The sequence below is a fragment of the Myxocyprinus asiaticus genome, chromosome 19, assembly GCF_019703515.2.
Source record: "Myxocyprinus asiaticus isolate MX2 ecotype Aquarium Trade chromosome 19, UBuf_Myxa_2, whole genome shotgun sequence".
In the NCBI taxonomy this organism is placed as follows: Eukaryota; Metazoa; Chordata; class Actinopteri; order Cypriniformes; family Catostomidae; genus Myxocyprinus; species Myxocyprinus asiaticus.
In genome coordinates this window covers 9,297,641-9,317,205 of record NC_059362.1, presented here as the reverse complement: position 1 = coordinate 9,317,205, position 19,565 = coordinate 9,297,641, and the positions used below count along the sequence as shown (strand labels likewise).

The window sequence follows — 19,565 nt, the reverse complement described above, 5'->3', positions numbered from 1 at the left end:
CAGCACAGAGATCACTGCGTCTTGAGAGTAAATGCTTGGTTTGACTCATTTAATATCCTTTCTGTTTTTTTTACAGTCAGTTGTTGATCAAAAACAAAAAATGTAGAAACATTTAACTCTAATCACACATAGTACAGATGCTTAAAGAAGCCATTCGACTTTTCTCTCGTTAATGTGCTTTTAACCAAAACACTTCTGTGAGACACTCACTGGGCTGCCGCGATTGTTAAAGAGACTGTTTTAGCACTTGTTCTACAAAACAATGTTAATACTTGTAAATATTACAAATGATGCATGTAAACAATAAATAATAAGTATATATATATCTGATCCAGTGCAGTATGGTCACAGCAGTTGCACCGCCCTAATGACGGCCCTGTTTAGCCTATATATATTGTTTATATTGGAATTGATACTGTTTATATTTTTCAAATTATTATATTGTATATATATATATATATATATATATATATATATATATATATATATATATATATATATATATATATATACTGTAAACATATACTGTATATATATATATATATATATATATATATATATATATATATATATATATATATATATGTACCTCTGACTGTATGGGTAGGTTTAGGAGTAGGGTTAGTGGTAAGGTTAACCTCTTCAACTCTGGGGAATTTTTGGGCTTCCGCCTGCAATTTTTCCCACTCAAATTTAAAAGCTCACCATTTACACATACTGTGGACTAATTGCCACAGTATGTGTAAATGGTGAGCTTTTAAATGTGGACTAAAAGACAATTTTATGGTGAATAGAATAAAAAAAAAATCATTTTTTTCCCCTAACTTTGTAAGCATGTAGTTCTGGTTCTATTCACTCCAGATGTGCTCATCCATAGACATTCAGAGTAATTTTCAGTTCATACACCACCCCCATTGTTTTATAGAATATCTCGGCATCTGAGTGGACTAGAAGCTCAATCTAGGTGTCATTAGAAAGCTGAGATCATCCCCTTTGCGATGATTTATAACTTTGAATTGAATTGAACTGAATCAAGAACTTGCGAATCGGAATTAAAGCTAATTGGGGAATCTGCATCAACACCCAGCCCTATTGGACTGCTTCACAATTTCCTTTAAATGTGAAGTTTGTCATTTCTGTGCCACTAGTTTTAAAACAAAATTACAAAAATAATGACCCGTTTTAATCATGTTTCCCCTGTCTTTCATTGGTCAACAAACAGATAGCCAAATGTGGCTCTGGAGCTTGCTGCATTTTTTCAGATAGACTTTCTCTTTTTTTTCTCGCATTTTTTAGAGGCAGACAGGAAGGTGGGGAAAAGAGAGTGAGAACACAGGATCCGAACACAGGTCCCTGTGAGCCAACAGCTCTTATGTATGTTGTGAGGTTATCGCAAGTGAACTACCTTCTGTGCCACAGCTCTGACTCTGTTCTTCTGTTCTTCCTACAGATCACCTGTCCTGCTGAATGTCCAGACTGAAGACCTCCACCAGCTCCCATCTTCTGCCCCTGGTTCGAGAGGGGTTTCTCTCTGGCCACAATGAGTGAAGTTGTCATTGTGAAGGAGGGATGGCTTCACAAGCGAGGTAAAGCTTCTGTTGAGGGTATCAGTGGCATATTATTCCAGAACGTTCTTCAGTTTCAGACCTGACTTGCTAAACCAATATATATTCAGTTTCCATTATTATCATTAGATCATGCTGCTTATGTGAAGTTTATAATTTTATAAAAGCACTTCTTCACACTGATTCTTCTGTTAGAACTTGTGTATTATTTGAGCTGTGAAGTTGTTTAAATCATCGTTTTAGAGTTGTAGGGTTTACAGCGTTACATTGTCATAGCAACACAGTTGTAAAATTGCCTATGACTTTACACAGAAAAGGTTAGTATGTGATTTTATCACACTAAAATCATGTTATTTATGTTTTGTAGTGATACTTTTGAAACAGTGAGTATTTTAATGTTTAGGAATTGGCCTCACTCACTTCCATTGTAAGTGCCTCACAGTCGAAAATAATTTTTGTGGTAAACAACATTATGACACAAATGCTGTCGATTGAGCTTAACTTGTAATGAAGCTGGAATATTCCTTTTATTTTTTTTCTCCCTCATTTGGAATGCCCAATTCCCAATGTGCTCTAAGTCCTCGTGGGGGTGTAGTGACTCGCCTCAGTCCGTGGCATCCACGCACATCTCACCATGCACCCCACCGAGAGTGAGAACCACACATTATAGTGACCATGAGGAGGTTACTTCATGTGACTTTACCCTTCCTAGCAACTGGACCAATTGGTTGTTTAGGAGACCTGGTTGGATTCACTCAGCACACCCTGGATTCGAACTCACGACACCACGGGTGGTAGTCAGCATCTTCACTTGCTGAGCTACCCAGGCCCCGGAATATTCCTTTTATTAAAGATACACCTTTGTGCCATCATGGCTACTGCAGTCAGCGCTGTGTTTACCAAGTAGATTATTGATGATCAGAAAATAAGGTGACTTTTAAAAATAATAGCCGGACAACAGGTAGTAGTAACAGATAAAAGACACACGAAATATGTTTGTTGCGGTATTATTGTTGTTATTATTTTCAAAGTGATGTAAAACTTGATGAATGCTTAAGAAATAGTTAAATTTAATTCAGATAAGACTTGGTGACTTTTCCTCCATTTGCCATCTGAACACACACAAAAAAATTGGACTTGATTTGATAAGTCTAAGTGGTCGTAAAAAAAAAAAGTGACACCACTGTTCGCGGTCAAAATTGACCGACCATAGGAAATGAATGTGAAAGTGCAATTTTTTTTATTTGTCAGATACAATCTATAAATCAGCCATAATACAGAACAAACACACACACAAATGAAGGGGTGAGACTATACAACATGCTAAGTGCAAAACATGCACACACACACTAACACACACTGGTGATACTATAATTTATTTTGTCAAATAAAATCTATACAAATTAGCCACAATGCAGAATACACACACTTAAATGAGGAGGTGAAACCATGATACACCCACAATGCAGCACACACACTCACGCACAAGCAAAAACACAGACACACTCTCACACAGACAAAAATGGGTAAGACTAAACACAGCCAGAAGGAAGAACACAGAACAGAACACAGACACACACACACACACACACACACACAGAGAGAGAGAGAGAGAGAGAGAGAGAGAGAACAAAGCCTGAGTCTGACCCAAGTGTAAGAAAGTTTACCTATTCCACTACAGGAAAGTTTACACTTAGGTGCGGGAGCTTCACCTTCCAGACAAAAAAAAAAAAAAACTTTGACAAATAATAGTTTGATAATGTCTAAAGATATGATTGTTTCTGCATCTTTACTAAGTTAATTAGATGTTGTTGTTAATTGATCAACTTTATCTAACATAGTTTATAGAAAATTGAGAAAATATTAACGTTGGCAGATGGCGTTTCCCAAAATTAACATTACAATTTTTCATCATAAAAACGTTTTTTTTTTTTTTTTGGTATTTCTTTTTATCTTTATTATTAGAGCTATTTTGTCAGAAAATTATAATAATACATCGTTAGAACATAATGCATACCATACATGGATATTACAGGTTTTACGTTTTTGAAAGGCAGCAGTTACAATTGTAACCAAAATTTCGTTTGAAATTTGAAGAGTCTAAAAAGAGTTTTAAAAAGAGTCGATGTATTTAACAAAGAGTTGTCAATTGTAAATGACAGTGCAGACTGCAGAATTTCACTGTGCTCTTCTAAAGATTATGTTTGTGTCAAAACTCCATAAAAGGAAGCAAATAAAACCTGTCATGATACACTTTCAACTACCATATTTTGTACAAATAATGTTTAAAGGGTCTATTATATAAGGGAAGATTGCTCAGCATCATGCTCACAGGACAAGTAAACATGTAAGAGCTGAAAAAATACAGAGACCCATTTTTGAATAGGCAACTGATTGACTACTATTATAAAATTGCAAAATTGCGAAGTATTATTACAATAAATAAATCAAAGTAAAAGTAAAAATATATATGCAGTAATTCTTGGTTTGTCATTTCCCTTTCTCCCACAATTGCTTGATAGTATTTTTTTGTATTTTTTATTATATTACTTTATTGTTTGCAATTTTCTATTGGGTCCTATTGAGCAACTGAGCAAAATGACTGTATCACATTTACTTTCCCACTGGGTTCAATTGTGACCAAGAACAAATCTTATACTTTCACTAACTTTTTTAAAGGCATGCAGTTTCTTTCATTGGGCTCTCCAAGGAGTGAAATACATGTGCCCACTCAGCTGGAAAAAATGTGGGATTAAACAGGTTAACAGTCCCTGTCTGCTGCATTGAGTATTAACATAGAAAGATCATTCACGCGACATTCACGACTCGAAAACTAATTTTCTCCAGAATGCCCACAAAGAAAAGATGGCATCATCCAGATCATGCAATAGTGGAGTTATTTTATATAAAGTACTTGTATATGACTATGACTGTGCTTGAACTCCAAAATGTTAGAATCTTATGGGCTTCTTAAGTAAACTTTCCTACTGTACGTGTCAGGAAGAGGCCATTACCGTGTTGCCATACTCAAAGCATGGAAATTTGGAGCGTATGTCTGTCCTTGCAAACCACAGAGCATCCGAGTCACTGGGCCAAAGAGGCACAAGCAACAGCGTGCAGAAGAAAGCCCAAGGGTGTGGCAAGCACAAAACAGAACAAGGGCTGAATACTGAACCCTGAGGCTCTCCGGGTGTTTACCAGGCACAGTTTGCCAGTGCCTGTGAGGCATGGACTGCCGGACAGTGCAGGGCTGTGTACTTCTCAAGGTCATCCCAGTTCAACTATGCAGACAGACACCACCCGTAATGGCACTCTGGGCCCAGATGAAAAGCAGTTCTGCCTTGCCGGGATTTATGCTGCTTAGTGTGGCGGCAGGCTTGTTTTGCCCACAAGGGATTTGGGGAGTTATTTTTTTCCCTATGTGTGGCCATGGGGGCATGCAGGATGCCTTTCTGATTTGTTTTCTCGTCTGTTGATGTTACGAGAAAAAAAACATTCTCAAAACTTCATTTCGCTCACTCTTTTAATTGGATTTGTTTGGTTCAAAAATATTCATCTAAAGACTTTTTTAAATAATCCCCTTGTATTGACTGGGATGCCTCTGCTCATCTGTCTAGAATCCTACCAAAATGTATATTCCTAAACAGAAGGAAGTCATTAAATTCAAGTTGCGGCCATGGTTAATCTGGAACAGAACAATTTTCACACAGACTTGTTGATTATGTAAACTCACAGGAATAGCTGAGATATTTGTTTCACATTACAGAGAGACGCTTAGATAAAATGTCAAACCCTTCTGGACTTGGTTGAACATTCTTAGAGGAAACCCATTGATTTTTACCTGAAGAAAGAATGCTTTGCTTACACGCACAGCACTCAAACATATTTTTCTGTTATATGAATTTTGGAGTTTCCCCTGATGCTGAAAATGAGCTGGATCTTGTTAATAATAATTTAAAAAAAAAAGACATAAATTTCAAAAATGTTTCATCCATTTATTTATTTTATTTTATAAAAGGATTAATCTTATATGCTATTATAAAACAATCACTTCCCACTCTAATTTCTCAGACTCTTACATTCTATATTAATATGCCAATTTACTATGTTGCTTGGCAACTGCAAGTTGCTTACAATTAGGATAATGAACCATATAACTTAGCACATTAATTGTTTCTATAATTATTAAAAAAGACATTAATTGGGGGCCTGGGTAGCTCAGTGAGTAAAGCTGCTGACTACTACACCTGGAGTCATGAGTTCAAATCCAGGGCATGCTGAGTGACTCCAGCCAGGTCTCCTAAGCAACCAAATTGGCCTGGTTGCTAGGAAGGGTAGAGTCACATGGGGTAACCTCCTCATGGTCACTATAATGTGTGGTTCTCGCTCTCAGTGGGGCGCATGGTGAGTTGTGCGTGGATGCCGTTGAGAATAGTGTGAAGCCTCCACACACACTATGTCTCCACAGTAATGCACTCAACAAGCCACATGATATGATGCACAGATTGATGGTCTCAGACACAGAGGCATCTGAGATTCACCCTCCGCCACCCAGATTGAGGCGAGTCACTACACCACCACAAGGACATAGAGTGCATTGGGAATTGGGCATTCCAAATTGGGGAGGAAAAAAAATTAATAAATAACTAAATACATAAAGACATTAATTGTTTATTGAACATTGGTGTCTTTTATCATATTGCTGCTGCTGTTTTATAATTGCAGTAAGCCACTTGAATGTGCGTTACAGTGATTTTACCATGGTTGATGGGAGCTTTAGGCACAACAAGAAGCTTTATTTTAGGTCTATTTAATTATATGTTTAATTGTATTGGTTTAATGCAGAAACTGTAGTGACCTGCAAAAGTCAAATATCTGTATATACTGTCTCAGAGATAATAAGAAGTAGTTTTATGTATATATGATATATATATATATATATATATATGAGGTATATAATAGGGACTGGGGCCATTACAGACCAGTCAGTTATGTCAAATATATGCTAGAAAAGTGTTTATTGCATTATGGTATCTTGTGTATTATTTACACTTTTGTATATGATGCTAATTCAATTATACACTGTAAAAACTGCGGTAACCTGCACTTAGAGCTATTTTTACTTGATCTAACTTTTAAACATGAGGAGGGTCATGACATTGTAAGAGTTCATTGTACTATAAAAATATACTGTAAGTTTCAGAACTCAAAAATTCCTCCTCATACTAAAAGAGCATTTATTTAAACCAAGCTGCAAAAAGGGCTTGTTTGGATTTTCCCTTCTTTGTGACGTCACACAGATGAATACATCAGCACATGACTGTCTCTACAGCAAGACATCAATGCCTAGTTTTATATCATCGCACTCTTGGCCCGCCCACAAACACTCGGTCAGAAAGGTGAAGAGGAATGAACAACACAGGCCTAATATTCCTGCATACCAAAGGGGACTTACACAGGACACCTTCTCGTGCCCATCTGGACTATTTGTAAAAAATGTCTATAAACATGCAATAGACTAACTGCTTCAACTGTTATCTGTGCATCTCGTGCCACTTTTAAAAGACGCAATGTCAAGTTATAACTCTTAAAAGGATACCCCCATTCTGTGTCTTGCTATTTGAGTATAGCATCTATCTGCGCTAATTTTAATTGTTGGTCTATGTAAACATACACTAAATCTACGTATTTTAGCATTTTGATGTGTTATCGGCGATGTGTGCCACGCTTTAAGAGTGGTACAAGCTCAACTTTTAAAAACATGTCTGTTCTGTTCCATTCCATTGCTGCTGTTGGCTGGGAGAACCATGTTTTGTCCAGAGTAAAAAGATGGCGGAAGATGTCAGACACCCCACCAGTGAAAACCAGTGTCTCTGCTTTGGCCTCTGAAGCATCCAAACATCAAGAAATGACTGAAGTTTAATAAAGTTCCTGATCGCATCATTGCAGGATGATATGTGTGTGCATCATGTTTCACCGTGAATTGTATTATGTGTGTTCAGCATATTTCAGCGTGGATTGTGTGTGTGTTTGGCTCATTTCAGCATATATTTTATGTGTTTTTTCGGGTCATATCAGCTTGGATTGCTTGTGAATCAGTCAAAATATGATTCAAGCTTTGCAAAGCAGCTGTTATTGAAAGATGGGTCAGTTAAAAACACTATTGGACCCAACTGCAAAACCGTAAGTAACCAATTATACTAATGAATGTTTCATATGTCATGACTGTTTGATATTTATAGTTTATGGTGCTGCTGTGATTGATAATGATGGGAAGTCTGATTCTTTTCCACAAACCGGTTATTTCAGACGTTCATCTTTTACGTCATTGCGTAATGACGTCACTGTACATAATGCTTATAACCCAGCGTCAAGGAATACACGCTCAAACACATTCAATAAAGCCATATGTAAGCGCATATTGCTGATTATTACATTTTATTCAATTAAGTTATAATAATAAGGGTGTTTATTGTCATCAGTGTTTCATTCAGTGATCTTACATCTTGGATACGTTTCCTACATTAAAGTTTATAAATTGAATGAACTAGTCTCAATCAACTCACCCTTTTTACAGAAACCATGATCTAGCTCATCACAACTCAATAGTACAAATTATTTACATCTCTTGACTGAAACGTTTCGCCCCCTCATTCAAGTCCTCGGTTCACACATACTCATAACGAACGCCTCTGAAAGATTCAGTTCACTGTTGACCCGAGAATGGTTGCGACCGGAGCGTTCAGTCCGATTTGTGAACAAGTTGGAGCGGTTTGTTGCAAAGAAGAGTTAGGAAAAGCAGATATCACCAGTCCTAGGTTCATATTACTCCCAGTTATCGGCTAATTTCGAGACGGAGTGTCAGGCACGTTCAAGAGACATGTTAAGATAGAGTAACTTGTGGATCAGTCTTGACTTGAGACGCAAACTGTTTCAAACGATTCAGTCCGATTTGGCAAACTGGTTCAACTCGTTCACTGAAAAGAACCGGATCAACAATTCGTTCATGAACTGGATATCACTATTGCTTAAGTGACCTGTTTGATACATTCATATGCAATGTGTTGGGTGTGTGTTATGTGTAAAACATAAATTTTAGCTTTTATTGTTGTGGAGCTGGCTCATTCTCTTCCAGCTGAGGTTCAAATATATATGGCTGTATCTGAGGGGCTGATCGATGTTAGCTAATCATAACAGTGGCCGTTAACATTAAATTATATGGAGACACTGAGGCCAAAACCGAGCATTTGAGACAGAGGGCCAAAGACAACGTGAAAAATGAGTATATATTATAATTATAACTGCTTTGGTACAAAAAAAAGTTTACTAACATTGTAAGTGGACCACTGGGAAAAATAATAAAATTACAAAAAAAAGAGTATGTCATGACCCCTTTAAAATGAGCTCTGTTGGTGTTATTCAGGTTTTTTCAGTGTATAAGTAACAGCCATAATTGAAGAAATCCATATTAAGGATTTATTTCAATTAATTGATTCAGTTGAGGTATTTGACACAAGTAGTTCCCTGCTAAAAAAAAAGAAAAAAAAGTGCATTAAGCCATTGTAAACTGGTTTGCTGGTCTTAGCTGGTTTGTTGGTTTGTTGGCTTGCTGGGAGACGAGCTTAGACCAGCAAGCCATCTTAGGATGGTTTCAGATTATATTTAACAGGTGAAAAGGCACGTTGTGTGTTTTTAGATGGTTAGAAAAATGTATGCCCTCATAAAGGACAAGAATGTCCCTGGAAATCAAATATTGCCCCTAAAAAAAGTAGGACATTTCTGACAATGACAGACAGACACGCGCACACACACAAACACACGACTCAGACATAGTCCTTGGAAGATGGTGTGATATGATCGGGCTTTTTGCGTGTGTTTGAATGTGTATATCAGTGCAGAAATGAATCAGCAAAAGCAGTAGCTCATTTTTAAACTGTTTGTGTGGCCACACAATTTTCTGTGTCACTTCCTGTTTTCAAGAATCAGACTGTTGGTTACCAGAAGTCCCACTAATGTGGCGACATAAAAAAAGAAAAGAAAAAAAAAAGAAAAGAAAAGAAAATACAACCATGAAAACCCCAAACACCAGCAGCAGTCATGACCTCTTACTTTGCTTTTGTTTTTGAGTAATCCTGTGCAAGTTTGTGTGGGAGACTTCACATTGACAGACACTTTCGGCTGATTAATAGCATGAACTCTTGCTGTTATTTGTTGTTAGACATTTTTTTCTCTAGTTGAGTTTATGTGAAGCTTATCTTGAAGCGGTTTCCTGTTTGTTGTGACTGCCATCGATAAGCTGATCAAATAAAAGCTGGTTATGATGAAAGTTCTCACCCTTGTCTTTTGTTGTTGTTCAGGGATGCCCCTTCACTATTTACCTTAAACTAGCAACGGGCCTTTCCCCAGCAGGGAGAAATGGACTAGTTGTAGGTGTGGACTTGCATCCTGTGATAGTTCTAAATTGTGTGGTTTACCAGAACTTGTGTGCCGGTCATTGATACTGGCCGTCTGTTTATCAGCGTAAGAATAAAAATAGTACCACTTCACATTTGCAGTTTTAATTCTTGATTGCAAGCTTGTTTTCCTCACAACTTTTAATACACATTCGTAAAAATTCATTGGAAAGTGATTATCGGGTCACTGACAAGTAAGGTGCAAATGCAAGTTCTTTTTAAAATCTAGTTTAACACACATGAGTCAAGTTTGTAGAAATGTCTATGTTGGTTTCATTAATTTTTGAAAAACATTTATAGCATTTTCTACAAAAAAATAAATAAAATTATAATAATAATAATTAATTAATGACTTAAGGAATATTACGGGTTCAATACAAGTTAAGCTCACTCGACAGCATTTGTGGCTTAATGTTGATTTCCACAAAAAATCATTTAGTCTCGTACATAATTTTCTTTAAAAATGTGAAAATCAAAGTTACAGTGGGGCACTTACAATGCAAGTCAATGGGGCCAATTTTTAGAGGGGTTAAAGACAGAAATGTGAAGCTTATCATTTTATAAAAGCACTTACATTAATCCTTCTGTTAACACCAATGTATTATTTGAGCTGTAAAGCTATTTTAATCGTCATTTTTACAGTCATTTCAGGGTTTTAGGGTTTGTTGACATTACAGTGCATCCGGAAAGTATTCACAGCGCTTCACTTTTTCCACATTTTGTTATGTTACAGCCTTATTCCAAAATGGATTAAATTCATTATTTTCCTCAAAATTCTACAAACAATACCCCATAATGACAACGTGAAAGAAGTTTGTTTGAAATCTTTGCAAATTTATTAAATAAAAAAATCACATGTACATAAGTATTCACAGCCTTTGCTCAATACTTTGTTGAAGCACCTTTGGCACCAATTACAGCCTCAAATCTTTTTGAGTATGATGCTACAAGCTTGGCACACTTATTTTTGGGCAGTTTCTCCCATTCTTCTTTGCAGGACCTCTCAAGCTCCATCAGGTTGGATGGGGAGCGTCGGTGCACAGCCATTTTCAGATCTCTCCAGAGATGTTCAGTTGGGTTCAAGTCTGGGCCACTCAAGGACATTCACAGAGTTGTCCCAGAGCCACTCCTTTGTTATCTTGGCTGTGTGCTTAGGGTCGTTGTCCTGTTGGAAGTTGAACCTTCACCCCAGTCTGAGGTCCAGAGCGCTCTGGAGCAGGTTTTCATCAAGGATGTCTCTGTACATTGCTGCATTCATCTTTCCCTCGATCCTGACTAGTCTCCCAGTTCCTGCCGCTGAAAAACATCCCCACAGCATGATGCTGCCACCACCATGCTTCACTGTAGGGATGGTATTGGCCAGGTGATGAGCGGTGCCTGGTTTCCTCTAGATATGACGCTTGCCATTCAGGCCAAAGAGTTCAATCTTTGTTTCTCATGGTCTGAGAGTCCTTCAGGTGACTTTTGGCAAACTCCAGGCGGGCTGTCATGTGCCTTTTACTGAGCGGCTTCCGTCTGGCCACTCTACCATACAGGCCTGATTGGTGGAGTGCTGCAGAGATGGTTGTTCTTCTGGAAGGTTCTCCTCTCTCCACAGAGAAACGCTGGAGCTCTGTCAGAGTGACCATCGGGTTCTTGGTCACCTCCCTGACTAAGGACCTTCTCCTCCGATCGCTCAGTTTGGCCGGGCGGCCAGCTCTAGGAAGAGTCCTGGTGGTTCCAAACTTCTTCCATTTACAGATGATGGAGGCCACTGTGCTCATTGGGACCTTCAATGCTACAGAAAGTTTTCTGTACCCTTCCCCAGATCTGTGCCTCGATACAATCCTGTCTCGGAGATCTACAGGCAATTCCTTGGACTTCATGGCTTGGTTTGTGCTCTGACATGCACTGTTAACTGTGGGACCTTATATAGACAGGTGTGTGCCTTTCCAAATCATGTCCAATCAACTGAATTTACCACAGGTGGACTCCAATCAAGTTGCAGAAACATCTCAATGATGATCAGTGGAAACAGGATGCACCTGAGCTCAATTTTGAGTGTCATGGCAAAGGCTGTGAATACTTATGTACATGTGATTTTTTTTTTTTTTTTTCATTTTTTTTATTTGTAATAAATTTGCAAAGATTTCAAACAAACTTCTTTCACGTTGTCATTATGGGGTATTGTTTGTAGAATTTTGAGGAAAATAATGAATTTAATCCATTTTGGAATAAGGCTGTAACATAACAAAATGTGGAAAAAGTGAAGTGCTGTGAATACTTTCCGGATGCACTGTACATCGTCATGGCAATGAAGTTGTAAAATTGGCTAACTTTACACAGAAAAGGTTAGTAAGCGATTTTATCACACTAAAATCCTGTTAACATGCATATTGTTTGTGTGTTGTGGCTATACTTTTGAAATAGCCAGTATTTTAACGTTGACAGATTGGCCACATTCACTTCCATTGTAGGTGCCTCACTGGAACCCAGATTTTTTCTTATTTTTTCTTTCTTTTTTTTTAAAGAAAAGGAGGGACAAGTCAAAATAAATTTTTGTTGTAATCAACATTATGCCACAAATGCTGTCCATTGAGCTCAACTTGTTTTGAACCTGGAATATTCCTTTAAAAAATGTCAAGTGGTGTAACGGTCAGTTAAAAGGGATTAAAATAATTTCCTTTGAATATTTCTTTGAGCGTACACTACTTAATCATTAATTTCCAAAAGTTTTCAAACATTTTTCAAGGCAAAAATATGTTTTACAAATATAATAAATGTTTTAAATCGTGAATATCAAGACGTTTTCCCCAGGGTTTCTCCATTTGACCTGAATAAAACATCCCTTTCATAAAAATGTCAAAATATATGTTATTTTAAAAAGAACTTCACACACACAGTTGTGAGGGTCTAAAAGGGTACTCTCCTTTTTATGGCTGCCTGCATGTTGGTTACACCACCTTTTTTTTTTTTTTTTTTTTTTTAAATAATAATTTTCAAAACATGTGTCTGTGGATAATTAAACCACTTAGGCATTTTTTACTTTAAGCCCCAGAAAAAAAGAAAAAAAACCCCATCAAAATGATTTGTTCATCGTAGTAGATGTTTATTCGATAATTTATTTTTGTAATAAGTATTTTTAAATAACTTGATTTCTCATCAGATTTTTCTGCTGATGAGTAATGTATAATTACTTTAATGGCCTTTGTAATTGGTTACAGAATATTGAGGCATGGTAATCAGTATAAGTAAATCAATTATTAATGATTTATATTCAATATTAGTTTTAGCTTTGGAGTTCCTCCACATGCCATTTCATTTCAGATTTTTAAGTTGAAGTGAACTGTCTGTGAAATCTTATTTGGTTATCAAAAGATTGCCAGTCTAAGATTGATAGCTGTCATGTAATGTTATGATCAGCCTTTTATAAATGGGTAGTTGATGCATCATCGATTATATTTGATATAAATGTAAAAGAAAAAGTGTATATTTTAGGTGCTGTAACTGGTCACCATTTCTAATCTTTTAATTTTGCATTCGCTAGTTTGAAATAGTCCTGCGGTGTGATAAATACATTTAATTTACATGTACTGTAGTCTCTTAATCAATATGATGATAAAAACATCATTATCTGCATAATAATTATAAAAGAATCAGCAAAATACTGTTTAAAATAGTTTTAGATGAAGTATAGCATGTCACACTGTAGGACATATCAACTTCCATAAAGTATTTCATGTTAACTACTCAAATATGTATTAGATTTATAATATTATTACAGTTTATGATATTCATGCTATCCAATTCCAACTATCATCTTTATAATAACAGAATCAGAATAGTGTTATATGTTTTATTTAAGTTTACCCACAGTAAAATAGCATAAATTACATATGTTACTAAGTAATAAAATAATTGTTTCTATGTTATGTTTCCTTGCTTTTTGTTAAAGATGTTCTACTAAGCTAAATGCATTTTCTGGATTTCCAGGAGAATACATAAAGACATGGAGGCCACGGTATTTCTTGCTTAAGAGTGACGGAACATTTATTGGGTACAAAGAGCGACCGCAAGATGTCGACCAGCTGGAGACTCCACTCAATAACTTCTCAGTGGCCCGTAGGTAGACGTTTTATTCTAACACTTTAAAGGAAGAATTTTCTCTCTCTCACAGTGCCTCTTTCTTTCTGTATCTGTCTTTTCCCCTTTTTCCAAAACAGGGATGGTTCCTGATGGTCAGCTAGACCGTTTGTACATTAAAACCTTCTCAGAGAAGTTGCGTCTCTAAAACTGAACTGTGATCTTCGGTCATTTCTTGTGTATTGTCAACAAACGGTATTGCAAAACAAATGATTGTTCTCAAACAAGTTTCCTGAACACACCTCCCATCTGCCATTGCTCAAACAGATAGCCACGCCCCAAATTCAGTGGTTGATCCAAAGTTGCATGTCGAGATACTGTCTGCATATTAAGTGGGGATTGGAGAAAATGTTTTAACATCAAATAAATTACAAACGTCAGTTAAAAATAGTTAAAATAGATAAACTTTAAAAAATGCATCTTGAGTTCTGTTCCTTTCCGTTGCGCTATGCCTAGCTGTTTTTGAAAACAAGAACACATTTAATGTTAACGCCCCCTAAGAAACACATCAATGGCGTCAGGTGAACCTGAAACCGGCCAAATTCGAACCCTTTCCTAACTTCCCATCAACACACACACATACACATCCCTTAGATATTAAAAACACACATAGGGCCATATTTTTAGAGTGCTAGTGCTAAGAGCAGCGCTATGCCTTAAGTCATATATGCAAAGTAAGTGGGCATGGCCAGGAAGTTTTGGTATATTTGGTTTTGGTAAGTATGTGCTAAGTCTAGGCGCAAGTGGGTTGGGTGAAATCACATGCGTAAAGCGCTAAAGCTGGGTCAAGTGCAATTTAACTGATTAAAGGGGTTAATCTTCCAATGTCTGCGTCCTATTATATAGTCCATTCTCTGTTAAGCACCAGTGATATAAACAAAAACAGCACATTCAGTAGAAGTTGGTAGTGTAAATGGACTATATGCAATGAATTAGAAGAATAGAAATATGGACTTACAGTAAGTTCTTTTGTGCATAAACTGCATCCCTGTTGGATGTCAGGAATATTTCTATGACAGTGACATGTTCCTTTTATACACATGAAAATGTGGTTCTCGTCAGGATGTGGATTTACGCTCCATTAAATTATAGGGAATGTATAGGGAAGTATTATTGATCATTTTCATCTACTGACACACAAATCATGGCTAGTATTAACATTTATTGAAACTGAAATATTAAATTAAAGCAAAAAATATTTCTAAATTCAAATTATACTTCAAACGATATGAAAATATAATCAAAATAACTAAGTGGTCAAAAAAACCCATACCAAATCCAAACATTTTACTTTCTCTAACTTCTTCCTCCAGCCCCTTTTGCAGTGACTTAAAAATCACTTCATGACAACAGGTGGAAAAATACCACCAATTAGATCAGTGGTTCTCAAAGTGTGGGGCGGGCCCCGTAGGGAGAGCACAAAGGTATTGTAAGGGGGGCGCGGAAGACTGACCCGTCCTCAGATCTCATTCACTTTCACACATTCAACAAAAATAGTGACAATACACACACAAGAAACAATGTGCACAATTTATTTTCCTCTGCCTTGTTTAAACTTTCACCTGGCACCGCAGCGTGTCCTCTGCACGCAGCTCTCGATAGCCCAAAGGGTTTACGATTTCTGAGGCCCCAAGCAACCGATCAACCTGGGCCAAGTACATTCAAAATGTTTACTGAAACATAAAAATCTAGTTAAAGTTAATTAATGCAGTTTTCCACAATACAGTAATAAAAAAAAAAGAAAAAAGAAAAAAAATATTTACCTGCATATATTTTTACAAAACACTTTTTTTTTTATGAACAGGGTGTGTAAAACTACACTAACTAACATTTTGGAATTCAGTTTGTATTTATTATTATTACAAGCCAACAATAATTTATCGTTGTCCAGTTTGTCATTATAATTTGATACAGTACTATTATTATTACTTTGAGGGTTTGTTGGGTACAATAGTAATATATTTCTGTCTTATTTAATTTACTTTCACCAGGACCTTATATTCTGATGCTGCAGTGTATTGTTCATCATGTTGCAAAAGGCTGTATTTTATGTTAGCATCGTTGGCTAACGTAACATATGTTACAACAGTATTGTAACAGTAGACATACAAGGCATGGCGGCCCCTCAGCACACTAGAGCAGAAGGTAAAAAAACATTGCTGAAAGCGCTGAAACTTTGCTTGGTGCAGAACAATCTGGAATAATGTTAAACATTGTAACAGTCACCTCTTTGCAACCTGAAATTCTTTGTGACACATGCGCTAGAAAAACAATCTAGACGCAGCGGAATGAATGACACAGAACGTTTTTGAGTGAAACAGCGTTTTTGAGACCTGAAGTTCTTTTTAACTTTTCACACTGTGTCTAAAAACATGCCGGTCCTGTGAGACACTGAAGAAACAGTGAGACACAATGCAGCAGGCATGGACGTTCGTCCAGCGTGTGTTTACATAGGAAAACAATGGAAAAACAGAGCAGACGCGGGCAAAAAACACATACGGTGTGAACGGCCCCTAACTCATCCATTCACACGTATCTGTGATTGAGAGCGCGTGGACGAAACAAGTTCGGAAGGCCTGTATATTTTTTTTCATAAATTACAAACCCGAACTAAAAGTCCTACTTGAAAAACTGACCAAATTCAGTGGACCTCTAACATGAACAGCTCTGAGAGCGCTGACAGCAGCGTATTCGCGTGTGACAACAGAACAACATGTGACATGCCACCCCTCAAGCGGTTTTTGCAGCGCTTTCCTACTGGGGCGGGGCCTCCCGATGTCCAAGGCCCCACGCAATTGCGTGGTTTGCGTGGTGGTTAAAACCGCTACTGCATGGTGTCAAGTGCGCTTGCAGCGCTTATGTAAACAAGCTGTTCTCGCGTGCGCGCCAGTTTCAAATGGGTAAATTTCTGTCTGTTCCTCTCACAACGCTGTCATATGACTTCAGAAGAACTGAAATCTGAGGCACAAGTGTTATGGATGACTTTAAGGTGCTTTTATGTGTGATTTTGGAACTTGGACAGCCGCAAACACGATCCTCTCATCTCTCAATCTTGTGTTTCATGGATGTAAAAAGTCAGATTGCTTTTGAACGACGAGGATGAGTAAATTATAGTAGGAAGGTCAGTTTGTATTTCAGTGGTTATTAAAGTTTGTCAGAATCATTAATCAAGAAATATTTGTTCAGAGGTCCTCCTGACTGTTACCGGAACAGCGTGTAGATCGATGGCACTGTCACCTGATACTTTTTTCAGTGCTGGCCAGGATGGGCCAATCACAGTCATTTAATATTACTGGATGAGGATTTTAAAAATACTTTAATAGAGACTGCTGAGGCTTATTTCCATTCACAGGTTTGAATCCTTGCAATTATCAGTTTTTATTAGCCAGGCACCACCTGGAGGAAGAAAACTTTGTGTCACATATAATCATTGGCTGACGACATTTGCAGTTTGCAATGTGTTCATGCCCAGGGGTTGCTCCTGCAGCAGTATCACTTTTTTATTAGGGTCTATTGTTTTTGTTTGGTTTTCTTATTAGGGGCTAAGCCTCAAAGAGGCTGTAACCCCTATTGCATCTGTTACTTTTCCGTACTATTATTATTATTCTTCTGGCTGGGAGTCTATGGCAGCCAATAGAACCGTACCTAGGAAAATGATGAAATTTGGCACACTGATAGGGGTGGTCATAAATAGCCCCCATACCAAATTTGAGGTCTCTAGGACATACTGTATATTGCCACCACCATGCCCATTACAGTGGTTGCCATCTTGGATTACGATGTTTACAGTTGAAACCTTTCACATCCTTTAAACTTGGCCTGATTTTCCCAAACAATGGCTTAAAATAATCTCCAGACCAAGATGCACAGATATGACTTCACTTCATGTAAATTTTTGCAATTGTTGAAAAGTTACTGTATCGTGAAGTTAACGAAGTCGACATGAAATAGTATTTAAGGCTAAATCTTGGTAACACTGGTATCTTTAATCAAGACCATGATTTTGAGGGTACATGCAGAGTTTGGAGTCAGTGCCACCTATGGGTCTAGAAATTTGAAAAATTGCTATTTTTGCCAATAACTTTTGAACCGTATATCCTAAAATCATGGTGTCTATGGATTCCTTGGGTCATGAGGTTTTCAAGGATACCAATGTTTCCCACATCGGCCATACTGCCTCTCCGCCATTTTGAATTATATTTAACTTTTTTATATCTTTTGAATGCATTTTCGGATTTGAAAGAAAATTTGTATGCTTCATCAACATCATGTCCTGAGGATACCTGAGAAGTTTGGAGACAGTGCCACATAGTGGTCAAAATGCTTATTCAATTTCAGCTAAAATTTTGGTTTATCATTGAGTCCTTATTCAAAGTTTTCAGAAAATGCAGAGAGAAATTTCAAAATTTATTTATTTTTAAATGTTTTATTTAAAACCTCCTGACTCTCAGTTTGGTATGTCTCTTTAGCACTTCTAAAGCTTATGGCCTCATAGCGCAGTGGAGATCAAAAGTTTGATGGTTCAAGCCTAGCTCCAGGCAAGTTGTACACAATTTAGAAGTAACAATGAACATTTTATCCAAACTGTTCTTTCTTTCAGTTGTGTTTGATATCAGCTATATCGGCTCTCTGGCATTTTTAATACTATTATAAACATTATATCTTTTGAATACTTTATTGGATTTAATGAAAATTGGGATGCGTCTTCGACATCAAGTCCTGAGGGTTCCTGAGCTGTTTGAAGACAGCACACATATAGTTAAAAAGAAAACCCACACTTGTGCTGACTCTAAACTCAGCTTGTCTCTTTACCGCACACATCAACTGCGTGGCACAGTGTGTTAGGCACTGCACTATAATTCTAAAAGTCATGTTTTTGAATCCCCACCTAAGCAGGTTATCCGGTTTGATTTCTCTTTTACTGGAGTCTTTGTATTGTGTTTACTGAATGATTGCAGGACTAACTGATTTTTGATTTTCATCTTTGTTGTTAAGTTACTTCAATATGAAGTTGATCATAGTAACTGCTGTGTTTGGCTGTGCTTACTGTCAGCATGGTATAACACACTGGTGACCATCAACCACGAGGCAGCATGGTTCAGTGGATTGTGCACAGAGCTGTAATACAGAAAAGCACAGGTTTGAACCCTGCTTGTGACGTGTTGTATACCAGTGTGAATTTTCTAAATATACCATAGCCACTCTGTGGGTCCTGTAGGCAATTTAGGGGGCTTGGCACCAAAGGTGCTGTGACAGCTGTTGTTTTCTTTATTTTTATTATTATTTGGGGCCAAGCACCAAAGGTGCTGTGGCACCTATTGTTTTTGTTAGTATTATTATAATAATTATTAGGGGCCAAACACCGAAGGTGCTATGGCACCTATTGTATCCGTTAGTATTATTATTATTCTGGCTGGGAGTCTAT

At 37.2% G+C, this 19,565-nt stretch overlaps 1 protein-coding gene across 8 annotated transcripts in view; it reads left to right on the top strand.

Moving 5' to 3' along the window:
- Nucleotides 1-19,565, top strand: part of LOC127456734 (RAC-alpha serine/threonine-protein kinase-like) — an 87,269-nt gene that overhangs the window by 42,687 nt on the left and 25,017 nt on the right. For 6 of the 8 annotated variants that reach the window (XM_051725273.1, XM_051725270.1, XM_051725269.1 and 3 more), the window contains exons 2-3: nt 1,451-1,586; nt 13,991-14,119. In XM_051725273.1, the coding sequence (XP_051581233.1) occupies nt 1,541-1,586; nt 13,991-14,119 (175 nt within the window). In that variant the 5' untranslated portion in view covers nt 1,451-1,540. Of the gene's footprint in view, nt 1-1,237; nt 1,350-1,450; nt 1,587-13,990; nt 14,124-19,565 lie in introns of those variants that run through there. The other 2 variants (XM_051725274.1, XM_051725276.1) reach the window with 2 other exon arrangements.